The sequence below is a fragment of the Spinacia oleracea genome, chromosome 6 (assembly GCF_020520425.1).
Source record: "Spinacia oleracea cultivar Varoflay chromosome 6, BTI_SOV_V1, whole genome shotgun sequence".
Classification (NCBI taxonomy): domain Eukaryota; kingdom Viridiplantae; phylum Streptophyta; class Magnoliopsida; order Caryophyllales; family Amaranthaceae; genus Spinacia; species Spinacia oleracea.
In genome coordinates this window covers 1,886,462-1,902,039 of record NC_079492.1, presented here as the reverse complement: position 1 = coordinate 1,902,039, position 15,578 = coordinate 1,886,462, and the positions used below count along the sequence as shown (strand labels likewise).

The 15,578-nt window shown below is 35.4% G+C and overlaps 1 protein-coding gene across 2 annotated transcripts; it reads right to left on the bottom strand.

Annotated features, from left to right (window-relative positions):
* Positions 1–4,075: 4,075 nt before the first annotated feature.
* Positions 4,076–12,716, bottom strand: LOC110777367 (leucine--tRNA ligase, chloroplastic/mitochondrial). 2 transcript variants are annotated; one of them, XM_021981967.2, is made up of 20 exons: positions 12,203–12,716; positions 11,146–11,290; positions 10,998–11,054; positions 10,640–10,759; positions 10,444–10,548; positions 10,094–10,317; positions 9,924–9,990; positions 9,647–9,801; positions 9,241–9,505; positions 8,922–9,116; positions 8,587–8,666; positions 8,337–8,399; positions 8,147–8,228; positions 7,926–8,003; positions 7,752–7,853; positions 7,442–7,614; positions 6,433–6,610; positions 6,063–6,140; positions 5,720–5,851; positions 4,076–4,702 (listed from the first exon to the last, which is right to left on the bottom strand). In XM_021981967.2, the coding sequence occupies exons 1-20, from the start codon at positions 12,592–12,594 to the stop codon at positions 4,460–4,462; spliced, it is 2,934 nt and encodes a 977-aa protein (XP_021837659.2). In that variant the 5' UTR covers positions 12,595–12,716; the 3' UTR covers positions 4,076–4,459. The 2 variants fall into 2 exon arrangements, with proteins under 2 accessions (XP_021837659.2, XP_021837660.1); XM_021981968.2 differs by having other exon boundaries at positions 10,998–11,050; positions 12,203–12,343.
* Between the last annotated feature and the right edge of the window lie 2,862 nt (positions 12,717–15,578).

Here is a 15,578-nt window from a genome sequence, read left to right as displayed (position 1 = left end):
CGTTATAGGTCATATATTGAGCTAAAATGACATTTTCGCTCCCAACTTTGAACTAAAGAACCTAAGGACTCATTTGATTCTTATTACATGACTAATATGCATAGTTTTAAGTTTCTAAAACCCATTCGAACCTATTTATGCACATTTATGGCTCGTTGGGTCGTTATAGGTCATATATAGAGCTAAAATGACATTTTCGCTCCCAACTTTGAACTAAAGAACCTAAGGACTCATTTGATTCTTATTACATGACTAATATGCATAGTTTTAAGTTTCTAAAACTCATTCGAACCTATTTATGCACATTTATGGCTCGTTGGGTCGTTATAGGTCATATATAGAGCTAAAATGACATTTTCGCTCCCAACTTTGAACTAAAGAACCTAAGGACTCATTTGATTCTTATTACATGACTAATATGCATAGTTTTAAGTTTCTAAAACTCATTCGAACCTATTTATGCACATTTATGGCTCGTTGGGTCGTTATAGGTCATATATAGAGCTAAAATGACATTTTCGCTCCCAACTTTGAACTAAAGAACCTAAGGACTCATTTGATTCTTGTTACATGACTAATATGCATAGTTTTAAGTTTCTAAATCTCATTCGAACCTATTTATGCACATTTAAGGTTCGTTGGGTTGTTATAGGTCATATATAAGCTAAAATGACATTTTCGCTCCCAACTTTGAACTAAAGAACCTAAGGACTCATTTGATTCTTATTACATGACTAATATGCATAGTTTTAAGTTTCTAAAACTCATTCGAACCTATTTATGCACATTTATGGCTCGTTGGGTCGTTATAGGTCATATATAGAGCTAAAATGACATTTTCGCTCCCAACTTTGAACTAAAGAACCTAAGGACTCATTTGATTCTTGTTACATGACTAATATGCATAGTTTTAAGTTTCTAAATCTCATTCGAACCTATTTATGCACATTTAAGGTTCGTTGGGTTGTTATAGGTCATATATAGAGCTAAAATGACATTTTCGCTCCCAACTTTGAACTAAAGAACCTAAGGACTCATTTGATTCTTATTACATGACTAATGTTAATTGACTATTGTTATAGGAATTTTCGCATCCAAAGAAGTCGAATTCTAAGCCTAAGTCCAACTTAGAGGTCGTGGGTAGTTGTGATCGTAAAACACAAGAATCAACCACCAAAAGCAAGAAAGCGGGACTTGTACACGATGCAATTCAAGGTCTTGGCCCACCAATTGGTTTTTAATCCCATATAATCAAGAGTAAGTGTGTTATATAAGTTTCATATAAAATATTAATTATTATTGTTATTAAATATTTAATATATCATTTATAAATTATACAGAAATCATTGGAATTTATACGTGATGGACCTACGTAGAGGTTATGTATATATTTTCGATTCTGCTAGAGATCCACGTCGAACAGATTATGCATGGGGAATCTTGAGTTTGTAAGTTCTTTTGCTTACAAATTACATTAGTCTTTAAGAAAGCTAAGCCAAAATCATATTCATGAGTACCCATGTTTCGTTAATTTTCTAGGGCATACCAAGTGTACAAGTGCAATGGTGGGAATTGTCCGAATAAAACGAGTTTTAAGTCGTGTAAACCCATTCATATAGAGGTATAACATGTTTCTTAATTAGCTTTTTGCTTTGTTTTTATTAACTATTGGCCTTGCAAGATAAAGTATTATGTTTCTTAATCAGTGTGCTCAACAAATCGGCGGAACTGAGTGTGGCTATTACGTTATGAAGTTCATGTTAGAGATAGTCACGTTACAACATGACTATGAAGGCCGGCTAGATGAGGTAAGTAACTAATTGATTCGTATTCTAGACTATTAATACATTGTCATTAGTTGCTTGAATGTTAAAATGTGACATTTCATTTGCATTTAATCGATCTAATGCTCCATCAAATTTTTGTTTTTGTAAGGTCTATACTCCGAGGACTGCGCCTTATGCTAGTGAGGAAATTGATGTGGTTCGTGAGCAATGGGCGAAGTTTTTTACCACCAAGTATTTATTATTGACCTGAGGGCGCTTGATCGTGTTGGTTTAGATGTTATAGAACAATCTTTTATGTTAAAATGTATGCGTACGTTGAAATTGGAACGTAAATATATTTAAATGTATCGGTATGTGCACTTTTGGTTTTGGGATATATACAAAACTCCAGTTGTTGTTTTTATATTTGTTATACAGGTTGCGTTATTCTATTATTGTTTTGACAGGTTTCTATATTTGGTGCAAGGCACTCTAGGTATCCCTAAACAAAATTAGAATTTTCCCGCCAAAAGTGCTTTGTTGCAGCGTACATATATGTTGTACGCTGCAACAAGGGAAAAAAATTTCGCAAAATTCCAGACTTGTTGCAGCGTACAAATAAATGTACGCTGCAAAAAGTTGAGTCTTTTGCAGCGTACATATATATGTACGCTGCAACAAGTCCAATTTTTTGCCAATTTTTTGGCACTTGTTGCAGCGTACATACATATGTACGCTGCAAAAAACACCTTTTAGCAGCGAACATTGTACGCTGCAACAAGTTCAGACTTGTTGCAGCCCCCCAGTTGCAGCATACGATGTACGCTGCAACAGGGGTCTAAAAGCCCGCTGCAATAAGGGTTTTTTCTACTAGTGAATACAGGAAAAATAGAGATAAAGATAAACTAGTTTATTTGTGTTCCTGAGTTCGGCGATTAGAAATGTATCAATTGAAACCAAGAACCGTTAACGAGTTAGATGGGAGAATTCATAAAACAATATTATTATTTGATGTTGAATGTGTTACAATTTAAGATGGAAAATTGCATTTATACTTACTAGTAATATATCTAATATAGGTAATAAACTAATAGTTGAATAATCTTTATCGATTTGGTAGGTTGATTGATATATATACCGTTTTGACAACATTGATTATTATTATTGCTCTTCTTGATTCACTCCTAAGATTAAGGGATACACTTGTGTTTGCTACTGGATTATTCTAACACATGTCAATGTCATTGACGAGTTTAGTATATGCCAGATTCATAACGGCGTTGGAGTTAGTAAAATCATAATGGCGTAGCTCATAAAAGCTTTGGCGTTAGTGGTCAAACTCATGTTTGTTTACACGAATATGCTAAAATCTAATTTCCACCAATCGAATGACATATTTCCTTTTATATATATTCTCCTTGATTTTTCTTCTTATTGATTCTTTCCCCTTTCCTATTAAATTGGTCATTTCAATCGTTCATCTAAATTTTGAATAAGGGTTAATGTCATACCTGACACGTTACATTTTTTCGGATATCCATTTTTTTTGTTCATACCACTACAAAGTAGTGATCCTTAAGTAGTACTTCCATGAGAAAGAAGAAAGGTATCAAGAATTGTCCAAAATGCCACCCCAAAAATTTGATAATCATATCAATTTCAAAGAAATGCCACCCCAAAAAAGTAGGCACATGCTCAAGAATTGTCCAAGTAAAAGGAATGGTGACATCCATGAGAAAGAAGAAAGGTATCAAGTATTCAAGTGTGAGGTGTACCTGTAAATCTGTAATGATAATAGATAATAAAAGGGTGCTGTCCCATGTGTAGATTACTAATTAAGACAGCTAATGAAAATAGAGTACAAGATTAACTAATTAACAACTAATCTAGAGTGTTTTGGTGTGTGTTTAACCTAATAATCTTAACCCATTTTTGACTTCTTTTTTTGGATACATTTTGAGAGTGTTACCAGAATTTCTCCTACTTCTGACTTGGTTACCCAAAATGTATACTAAGTGTGTTTCATTAGTCAAAATCAAAGCTGTGAAAATTATGATAGTCCATCCATCTACAAATATAGTCATATACTCACATATACCATTTTCGGATGACCTGAAACAGTTAGAAGCTGTTTCAGAAACAGAAAACGGCAATGCTCACTGTATGAATCAGTAGACAGAAAACGGAAAGGAAAAAAAACTCAAAAAACTACGGAGTATTTCTTTTGGGTGCGAATGAGCCACAAGCGCAACACATCAAGAAAACGATAATGCTTACTATATGAAGCAATAGACAGAAAATGGAAAGGCGAACCAAAAAACTCAAAAAAAACTTTTATTTTTTGTGTGAATGATTAACAAGGGCAATACATCAAAATGACAACTATTTCAGGACAAGTAAAAGAATCAGAGTCTTCATTTCAAGATCATAGTACATTAGTTTTATCTTCTCATCTTTGTTTACAGATAATAATTATACACAAAAGAATCAAAATTAGGCATGCTTCTAACAGCATTATTCGCGGTTAAAGAAGACGGCATGCTTCTACTCATTTGAGAAGGAGAAGTAACAACTCCCACTGACTAAACCAAGAATAAGGAAGTGAAGAGGATGAAGAGCTTGTTTACCATCATCAGACTGCATTTCAACGAGTTATTCAATTAGGCTTCGATTGACTTCATGAATTCTGGATTTTATTGCTGACCCACCTTGACTTTTTCAGGAACTACGATCACATTCAAGATCTTACCAGGGACGAAGATCTTCTTTTTGATGGTTTTCCCTTGTATATACTTTGACAGCTTTTCGTCCGTGGAGGCTAATGTGAAAGCTTCATCTTCTGTACATGTTTCTTCTACTTGAATGGTTCCCCGCGTCTTTCCATTAAACTGAACAGGAAGGACTATTTTCGAATCTTTCAAATATGCTGAATTTGCCTGAAATCATAAACTTTAAAGAGTAAGAATTCTGATGAACTAACATCTGTTTGCAGGTAGAACAAATATGGTCTTGTATACGTCTGAAGCACAAAAAACAGTTTTGAAACATGATATTTCACGAAGAAAAGTACCACATACTATAAAATCTATAGATATCATAAACAAACAAGGAGTATGCACCATGCAAACTGCAAAATGTACATTTTGAACAATAAGCTCTGTTCTGTTCACCTTATTTCCACTTATCTTAGGAAAAATAGGTGTTGGTCAAGTACAATTTATAGCTAAAATAAGTTCAGTTAAGTTCAGATAAGTTCAGGAAAAATAAGTGTTGGTCAAATACAATTTATAGCTAAAATAAGTTCATATAAGATAAGTTCAAATAAGTGAAAATCTGGTGAATAGAACGTATCCTAAGTTGCTACAAAGAAGAGAAGAGTATTCCCTCTATCCCTAAACAAAAGACTATTATTGATAGAGGATTGGTGTTAAGGAATTACGTTAAGATACAAGACTGTCCTTTCTCTGTTTAAATTTACGCATCTTCACTATAACAATATAGAAAATTTCCAAGATTAACTAACCAGATTCAATAAACATGTGGTCTATTACTTAGGAGTTAGGATGAAGAGGGGACTGATCATTCCGTGACCCAAAGAGACAACTAACAACAGACAAAGTACTACACCCTCCGTATTGTCACATGTTGACCGACACAAGTATTAATGAAGCATAACTTGATATAATAATGACGCGAGTGGAGTAGTGGACAATAAAGAAATATAAGAAAAAACAAGTGGGGTGTACAAGTTACCAGAAATAAAATTATTTATGATTTTAGGAAAGTAAAAAATAAATAAACAATTGGAGAGTGAGTGTAAAAGTTATCAAAAATGGAATTGTGACTCCTAAAAAAATACAGCCGGAAATAGTAATTGTGACTCCTAAGAAAAATATGGAGGGAGTAGTATATAGTTTTGAGAACTGAGAAAAAGGGGAACACTTGAATCCTACCTTTGGGAAAGGCTCATATGCAAGTGAATTTGAATTTCCAAGGCGAAACCAGAGCTCCTCAGCCATATGAGGTGCATATGGTGATAGCAGCAGAACAAATGCCTCAAAGATTGACCTCGGATGTTGATCCCACTAACAAAAAACCAACAAAGTCAAGAAAAAGGCAATAACAGTCACAACATTTTAAACTCAATTAATACAAGTAAAAAAGCTTCAGATTATACTTTTTGACATTGGATGGAACTTCACAACAGAACCACCTTTTTAGGGTTAGGTAAGACAAATTTGGGGTTCAAAACAATAAGCTCAAAGGTAAAACTCAAAGATGTTTCAAAGGTCAAACCTTATATGCTGCATTAATAAACTCCATCATTGCTGAGATACCAGTGTTAAACCGTGTTGCTTCGATTTCCTCGGTGACCTGCATGAATTCCAATCAACGTTGCTGTCAATTTTATAAGAATGTACAAGTCTACTAACCATTGTCGTATAAGCACTCATCAAATCAGCAAACAGTGGAAGCTACACATATAGAGTAAACAGTATTCTTTTCATTTGAGAAATCTCGTTTTTAGGTACGAAGAATATTCTTGCAACATTTTGTTATTTGGGAGTATTTTATTTTCGTGATTTCAACATGATTTGTCTGCACATTTCCACCAAAAGTAAACAAATATGTACAACAGAGAATAATGATACTAAGAACATGTTACCTTTACAATGCATTTATGAAGCGAACGAAGTTGATCTACTGTGGGCTCTACATCAATAGCAACTGTTCCATCTTTAAATGAACCATCAGATAGAGGTGAGCCCACAATAAGTCTCCATACTCTTCCCATAAACCGATAAACACCTTCAATTCCACTGGTATTCCATGGTTTTACGTCTCTGAAACCCCAAAATAAATCATCATGAATTTGCTTGTTATTATACTAAACTTTCTATTGTGAAAATTTTCAATGCTCACACTAAATTAAGGCGGGAGTACAATAAATATTGTGAGGCGGGTATAAAGTTAATACAAATGTTTAGATGTTAAGTCTTACATGATAAAATAGTCGTTTACTCCCTCCGTCCTTAAATGTTTTTTCCGTTTGTCATTTTACGCGGTTATTAAGGAGAAGGGAACATTACAAGATTAACTATCATTGTTGTACTTTTTTGGGGAATTGTTGTTTTTTAATTCCTTTTTCACAAGAAAAATAATTGTAAGGGTTGTGACTTGTGAGCCAATAGAATTTAAGAAATAAAAGTGTCAACTCATTAATTCATCCAAACTTAAGCCAACCTATGAGGTTACAAGGTCTTTTATTGATAAACCAATAGAATTACAAGGATTATAAGCACACTGATTACAAAGAGGAAAGAAAAAATAAGGGGGAAGATCATTTTGGGACACCCTAAAAGGAAACGGAAAAAATATTTAGGGACGCAGGGAGTATTTTTTTAGTGATAAAATTTATCTTTAAGAAAATTACCCCTTCAAAATCACCCATAATATATAAAGGTTATCATATAACCCTTGAAAAAACTTACCCATAAGAAATCACTTCCTAATAAAAGAAAATCAAAATATGTTAAAAGTTACCCCAATATACAATAAATTTATTATACACCCGGTGCCTGCAAGACCTTTTGCTCTGAAAAATGAAACAGGTGACAAATGATAAAAAAGAAAAAAGACAAAAGACAAAATCAACTTCGGTGACTGAAACCAACCTCAATGGTCCCATGAACATCTCATACAAGCGGAGTGAGTCAGCACCATATTCAGCAACCACATCCTCCGGGTTAACGACATTGCCTTTACTTTTACTCATTTTATAAGTCCGAGCAATCAGCCGAATAGTAGGGTTCTCTTTTAACACAAAGAATTCTCCTGATTTCACAACCTTCACACAGACAATGAGTTTCTCTCAAATTCTAAATTTGGAGAAATCAAATATAAAAGAAAATGACAACTAAATTTTGAAGAAGTACTAGACTGGTTAAAGGATGACTTAGGTTTATAAATACAAAAGTAACATACTTTTTCCTCAGGAATTTGTTCTTGATAAAGATCACCAGACATAGTAGCTGAATCTGCAGATACATAATTACCATTTGTGTCTTTATGTGCCATATACTGGACCTGGAAAAATAGACATGGAAAAGTGAAAAACTGGAGCAACATTATGTAATTTAACCACTGAAGTTACATTACCTTGCCCAAGATAATCCCTTGGTTTATGACACACTTGAATGGTTCCTTTGTTGACACAGCACCAATATCATAGAGAACCTGACAAAGGAAGAAAAGAAAGTGTTGCAATCAAATGGCGTAAGGACAAAAAAGTACTTTCAACATACAAAAACAGAACATCAAATGCTCTATATCTTTATAACGTCTTGAATAAGAAAATCATGAATTTATCCAAAGAAAACCTTGTGCCAAAACCTCGCATAAAGTAAGTGAAGGACTGCATGTTCAGCACCACCAACATATACATCAACTGGGCCCCAATACCTGCATGATGATATCTGTTAGAAGGTAAGCCACAGCGTACAATCATGAAATTAACATACATTTTAGAAAAGAAAATATTTGATAATGTGGATGTTATGAACACCTGACCTTTCTTTTTCCTTGTTGACTAATTCCTTTGAATTTTGTGGATCCATAAATCTCAAATAATACCTGTACATAGTACAAAAGTTTATACCAAAGAGTGATATACCATTGAATAAGTCAAACTAGAATTTGACATTCCAACTGTACTACAATTGAAAGTCCTTCCATTGTTCACTGGAAATCAATTGTATGTCAAATTGTCAAGTTGTCAACCAACCAAGAAGAGAAAACAAAGTACAAAAAAAGACGTTACCAACACGAGCCAGCCCACTGAGGCATGGTGTTTGTTTCTCTTCTGGCTGGCTTTCCTGATAGTGGATCGACTGTTTGTACCTGTTATTAATAAAGAGAGTGAATACATCAGCAATATAAAAGCAACAAAAAGGCTCAAATATTTTCATTTTATGCGGAGAAAAATCCTAAAAGAGAAATGGTACTGAATTAAAGCCAATGCCAAAGACTATAATGTGCTATAACAGATTCATGGAATCAAAAGAATTATACTCCTACATAGATAATATTATACAAACCGATTAGCTTAAAACCGAAGTCAAGTGATTAAAAATACAGAGGAAAGTGAACACATACCCAAGACAAAGCTTTGGATAAAGGTGGTTCACCCGTCCCAGTAGGAGTAAAATCATCCAACTCAGGAAGTGTCAACGGTAATTCACTATCAGGAAGCGGAACACTATCACCATTGTCATCCATAATAACTACAGGTATAGGCTCCCCCCAATAGCGCTGCCTAGCAAAAAGCCAGTCCCTCAACTTATAGTTCACCTGAAAACAAGAACCAATAAAAAAATTAACATTAAAACTGCCCATTTCAGCTTTTTTTTACCAGCTTTCTCCTGTTAACTGCATAATTGACTCAGTAATCAGCTTTTAAGTAAAGGGAAAAAACCTTTTTCTTTCCAGTTCCAGTTTCTTCAGCCCACTGAATTACTTTTGGAATGGCTTCTTTGCTAGACAAACCATTGATATCAAGCCCTGTTGCAGAGCTATATGAGTTCATGATAACACCACCACCAGAATAAGCCTTGCCTATACAGCTGCCATCTTCGTCATCTGGCTTCACAACCCAATGAATTGGAATATCATACTTTGAAGCAAATTCATGGTCACGTGTATCATGTGCAGGAACAGCCATAATTGCTCCGGTACCATAGCTGCAAAAAAACAATTTATGGCAGTCAACAGCTTAGATTACAGATATAGCAACAAGATGCCCAACAATCGCAGTTATAACCGAAATACTTTGCATAATTCAGCCCTAGATAATACAGAATCGAAGGAAATCTCAATCACACCTTCCTAGAACATAATCTGCCACCCATATGGGAACGGCTGCTCCATTGGCGGGGTTCTTTGCGTAGCAACCAGTAAAGACTCCAGTTTTCTCTTTTTGGAGCTCAGTCCTCTCAAGGTCACTCTTTCTTGAGGCGAGCTCTTTATACTCCTCAACCTATTTTAAGAGCAGTACAGTCAAACTTTAGATACAAGAATCTATCTCCCGTGACCATCCACAGCTCAAACTTTGGATAGTAAATAGATATTCTATTCAGATAAACAATCGAACAGACGTACATATTTTGTTTGGTCTGTGAATACTAGCGACTCTAACAAAGGATGCTCCGGGGCCAACACAAGATAGCTGCAACACAAAATAGAACAAACCAACCAGTGAATATAAATGCTTTAAGAGTTGTAGTATATCATTAGAGCACTGCTAAGAGGGATAACTGCCGGGTACATACGTTGCTCCGAAAATAGTATCTGGCCTGGTTGTATAAACAGTAATTCCGACCCCTCTTTCTTGTCCACCAGCATCAAGCACTGGAAATTCCAGTTCGGCCCCTTCTGACTTACCTATCCAATTTCTTTGCATGTCCTTTAAACTTTCGGGCCAGTCAAGCTCTTCCAGATCCTCTAGAAGGCGGTCTGCATACTCAGTGATCCTGAGCATCCACTGCCTCATTGGCTGCTTGTAATAAACAACGATACTGAAATTATGAAAAACATTCAAAGGAAGTAGAAGTAAGACAACATACAAAGTAGACACAAGGGAAACTCGAGTCGACATACTAGAATTAGCATTCCACTATACCTTTCTTATCACTGGATGACCCCCACGTTCACTGACACCATCTATAACTTCCTCATTTGCCAATACTGTGCCAAGGGCAGGACACCAATTGACTGGAACTTCTGCCTATGAATCAAAGTTATCCCATTAAAATCGATATATGGGGACTTGGGAAAGGGGACTTGCGTGTTATATGAAGTTGTGGAATAACGCTCACCTGATAAGCCAGCCCTCTTTTCAAAAGCTGAAGAAATATCCACTGTGTCCATCTATAATATTCTGGTTCTGTTGTAGAGATTTCACGATCCCAATCGTATGAGAAGCCCAATGATTTAAGCTAAAAGGCAGCATGCGTAAAATAAAGGAAGAATTACAAAGAGCTATAGACAATTCATATAATCTGACATACGTATTCTGGACTTTGCAATGCTAGGCATTGAAATATTGATTTCAACATTAGGACCTAGGAGTAGCAATATTTTTGTTTTCTTCAGAAACAAATGATAAATTTTTAGGAGACAATACAACGAACAGGTGTAGTTTCCACGGTATTGACAACAAGGTAAGTAACTGACCTGTGATCGAAAACGTCCGATGTTCCTCATTGTTGTGATTTTAGGATGGGTACCTGTCTGTCACGCATCCAAGCTAATGACCATAGTTTGTGAAAAGAAAAAAAAGGCAATGTGTGTAAAGTAAAATTAGATGAACCGTTTTCCATACATCGATAGCGTACTGCTCTGCCGGCAACCCAAATGCATCCCATCCCATTGGGTGCAGAACATTGAAACCCTGCATCCTTTTGAATCTAGCAAGAATATCAGTAGCTGTATACCCGAGTGGATGACCAACATGTAACCCAGCTCCACTGTAAAAAGCAACATTGCTCCATGTAAAACTCGGGCAGAAAAACAGATGTAATACTATACATAACACAATAATTATGCAACTAAAAAACAAAAGAAGTTATCATGGTCTAAAATGAACATGGCAAGAGGGAGGTTCAAACAGCAGGCAGACTTTCAAAGCAAGAAATTTAGAATCTAAATTACAAGCGGGTTATCAAATGTTTTCTTCTTTCAATTCAAATGTGAAATTACGCATTTTAAACAAAGATCGAGTGAGAGGATCATTATAAAAATCTACTGCTCCTTCGGCTATAACCTGACCACTTGACTAACTTTTCCCATTCCTTATTAACACTCATTCAAAATATGTATCCTATCATTGGTTGGTTGACAATAACAATGTACTATTAGCCCCTAATTTCCACATATTCCTACCCTCCTAGGGCCAAAGCAAGGTTCATACAGGTGATACAGCCAGTCGAACTCGAAGGATGGTACCATAATGGAAATTAATAATTGAAAACACTTGGTAAAAAAAAACATTTAATCACTACCCAAAATAACTCGAATACCAGCTAAAATTGACAACTGTTGCACCAGAAATATCATCAGCAATTCAGCATCAATTTTTTCCAATTTGTGTCCACATTATCCCAAAAGTGAATTGGAATTATCAAAAGGTCGTCTAACCCCCATTTCAAATGACAAACAGGCAGCAAATGTGAAACAATATAGTAAAAGCTCAACCCATTCTAATTAACAGTCCGAATCCCCAATTACAACCTCCAAACAATCGATTAGAACAGTTTACATTATACATGATCATTGCAGTTACCAAAGCATTTATAATTTTATATAGTACTCCAAAAACTGAAAAAAAATACATAAAATTCTGGAAAAAATCAATCAGAAGAGAAAGTAAAGGGAAAAACCTGGGGTAAGGAAACATGTCAAGAACGTAGAACTTAGGTTTAGAAGTATCAACATCATCTGGGGTTCGGAAAGTTTTGTTAACCTCCCAAAATGTTTGCCATTTGGGTTCAATTTGATGAAATGGGTATGCCCTTTTTACTGGTTTCTCCTTCTTTTCTTCTTCTCTCTCCTCTAATTTTCCCAATTCACCTCTAATTTCACTTACTCTTCTTCTAGTTTTACTTCTAAGTTTTAAATTGATGCTGTTAAAACTACAAGAACGGAAATTTGAAGAAAAATTGATGGTGGGTTTGTGAAAGATTTGATTTTTAGGTGAGAAAAATGGCGGGCATTTTAGAGAAGAAGGTTTAAGGTGCTGAATTTGTAAAGGTAGTTGGAGATTTGTCTCCATTTTCAGTGAGAGTGTTGAATTGTTGATGGAGGAGAAGGGTGGAGTTTCAAAGTGAGAAGATAATGCCTTTTCCTACATAATTTACTTTTATTGGCGGGCTTAAACTGGAAGTGTGTGTGACTCCATCACACGGAGTATGGGCTTCAGACTTTAACATGAATAGAAAGGCACTGTCAAATCGGGTCATCGATCTGTTACAGTTTGGGGTATAATCTGTTCGATTAATGTAGTTGTGAGGAGTCATTGTGCTTATGCGGATTGAATGTATGCATTTTTTTACGGGTCACTTCAATTTTTGTCAAAAATCGGTTGGATCAGATCAGTTTTTAACATCCCTTTATGGTATAGTTGGTCATGGACTTATGAGAACGGCCGGCATGGCATGAGTGCATGACTATTGTTTAGGGTCGTCACGGTGCATGTCAAATCGGATCATCGATCGGTTACGGTTTGGGGTATAATCCGTTCGATCAATGTAGTTGTGAGGAGTCATTGTGCTTATGCGGATTGAATGTATGCTTTTTATTTACGGATCACTTCGGTTTTTATCAGAAATCGATTGGATCGGGTCAGTTTTTAACATCCCTTTATGGTATAGTTGGTCATGGACTCATGGGAACGGTCGGCATGGCATGAGTGCATGACTATTGTTTAGGGTCGTCACGGTGCATGAGGCGCGCAGCCGCCCAGCGGCATAGGTGATCTCTTTTAGCTAAAGAACTTCTGATAAATTTAGATATGTTCAAAGAAGACAAACAAAATAAGTCAAATACAAAAGAGAATAAGCTATCAAAAGTTCAAAACCACCCTTTTATTCAATTAATTGATTAATAACAATGGCACCAAAAACTGTATTTTTTGTGTTCATTGTTGTCTCTTTCTTGATCATGGCAAATTCTAAGTTACATACGCAATTATTTTGGTATTTGTTTGTTTGAGTATCAATCTATGTTTATATTCTTTCTCCAATTGAATTATTTCTTAATCCTTAGTATGCATGTGTATGCAGGTGAAGTTTTCGAAGGTGAAAGAATGAAGACTGTGGATCAAAGTGAGAAAATGTTGAATGAAGTTGGAATGATGAGATTGAGCAAGAAAGTATCAATAAAGCGTGCCCACCATCCACACAACATGGATCTATAGTATATTGTTGTGGTGAATTTACTTGTTATCCTTCCAAAGAAACTTGCTTGCTAGATTGGAATGCGCACGGTCAAAGATGTGAATAAGCCTTGTTAGTTGTAATACAAATATCCTGTTATCACATATAAAATAATCTATCTATTAAAATAAAATACATTTTTTGTCAAGTACTTAGTTTTTCCGTATGATTTGATTTACTACATAATTGTTGGGCTTTTTATCTGCCCCGGGTCATATATTATAGCCAAATACATGACAGAATTTGGTCTTCTATCCAAAAGACCCAAGCCTAGCTTGATTTTTTCACTCTAATAATACCTATTTACTAAGAATAAATGACAAAATAGCCCAGTAAAGAGTTCTAACAAAAGTCCAAATTACTGTTTAATAGGGATCTTGACAATGGACTGGCTCAACTTGTCTAATAGATTGGACATGAGTTGATTAGAGTTGACCCAATTGGAGCCTGATTGCTTTACATATAGAGCTCAGTGTTTTGAGGGTCACAAAATAGATTTTAGAATATTTCGCTTTATTAAAATATGTATTTTACTGAATTGAATTACCTTGACCGGGTTCATGTGCTTAATGTTCTAAGAACTTCATAGTCACTTTTTAGTTGGTGATTTTTGAATTTTGAGGGATGGAGCGACAGTGGGTAAAACATGATATTAAAGTATTAAACTATACTAATGGTTCATGATCGTATTGTTTGAAAATGAAAAATATCTTATGATGTACTTATGTGATCTGTATTAAACTCCATATGGTTTAGTGAATCAATTTCATAACCAGATTTCATAATTATGATGTAATTTGGGGGTGTATGGTTTTATCTAAACTCATACGATGTGTTTGGTTGGAAAATTTAAGAGTTTAAAACTCATACCATGTGTTTGGTTGGAAATTTTAAGAGTTTAAAACTCATATCTCAAACCCCCAAGTCATGGGATTTAGAAACATTTGTGGGTGAGTTTGGCTCATATCTTTACTCCAAGTATCAAATAAAAGGAAAAAAAAAATTAAAAAAAATCCCTAAAGTAAACCAAACACATTAAATTAAGAATCAAGTTTCAAACTCATAGTTGAAGGAAATAATGCCCTTGGTCCAAGTATGCATATAATGTTAAGTCTAATAAATGCGGTTCAGTATTAATTAACAAGTTAATAATTCAGTGAGATCAAGTGAGCTGAATGCCTAGCTAGAGGCCGCTTCAGTTCAAGTGGAATTAATGATATTAATCCACAGCTTACTCTTGACTGAACCCGTAGGGTCACACAAATAGTACGTAAACGGATCAAGTATTTAATGGCATTAAATACTCCATCTATGGATATTCGGAACCGACGGATCTTGGTTTCAGTGGGAGCTAAGATCGTCAAAGGCAAGCAAGTGAATACTCCGGAAACGATGATATTGCCGAAAACGGAAATATGGATCGTATCGGAAATATAAATATTATCCAAGTCGTAGATGTTGCCGGAAACGGAAACATGGTACGTATCGGAAAATATTACTGGAAATGCAATTATCGGAATCGGAAATATTGCCGGAAACGGAAATATTGTCAGAATCGGAAATATTATCGAAATCAGAAAATAATTCCGGAAACGGAAATATTAAATATTTGTTCGAAACGGAAATTAATTCCGGAATCGGAAATATTAATTATTGTTCGTATCGGAAATGAATTCCGGAATCGAGAATTTAATCGGAAGCGCATCGTACGAATTAGCATCGGACGAGACTTGCTAGACGAAGGCCCAGCACGAAGCCAGGCCCGCGTCCAGCAAGCCAAGCGCCCAACACAACGCAGCCAAGGCCACGCCAGGCCCAGCGC

What these genes read in the sequence shown, in the direction of transcription:
- LOC110777367 (XM_021981967.2), bottom strand. Translation starts at nt 12,594, where the DNA reads ATGGAGACAAATCTCCAACTACCTTTACAAATTCAGCACCTTAAACCT. An exon ending in ATGTTCATGGGACCATTGAG is followed by an intron (nt 6,611 to 7,441) that starts GTTGGTTTCAGT and finishes TTGGGGTTTCAG; the next exon opens with AGACGTAAAACCATGGAATA. An exon ending in TTCATAAATGCATTGTAAAG is followed by an intron (nt 6,141 to 6,432) that starts GTAACATGTTCT and finishes GAATTCATGCAG; the next exon opens with GTCACCGAGGAAATCGAAGC.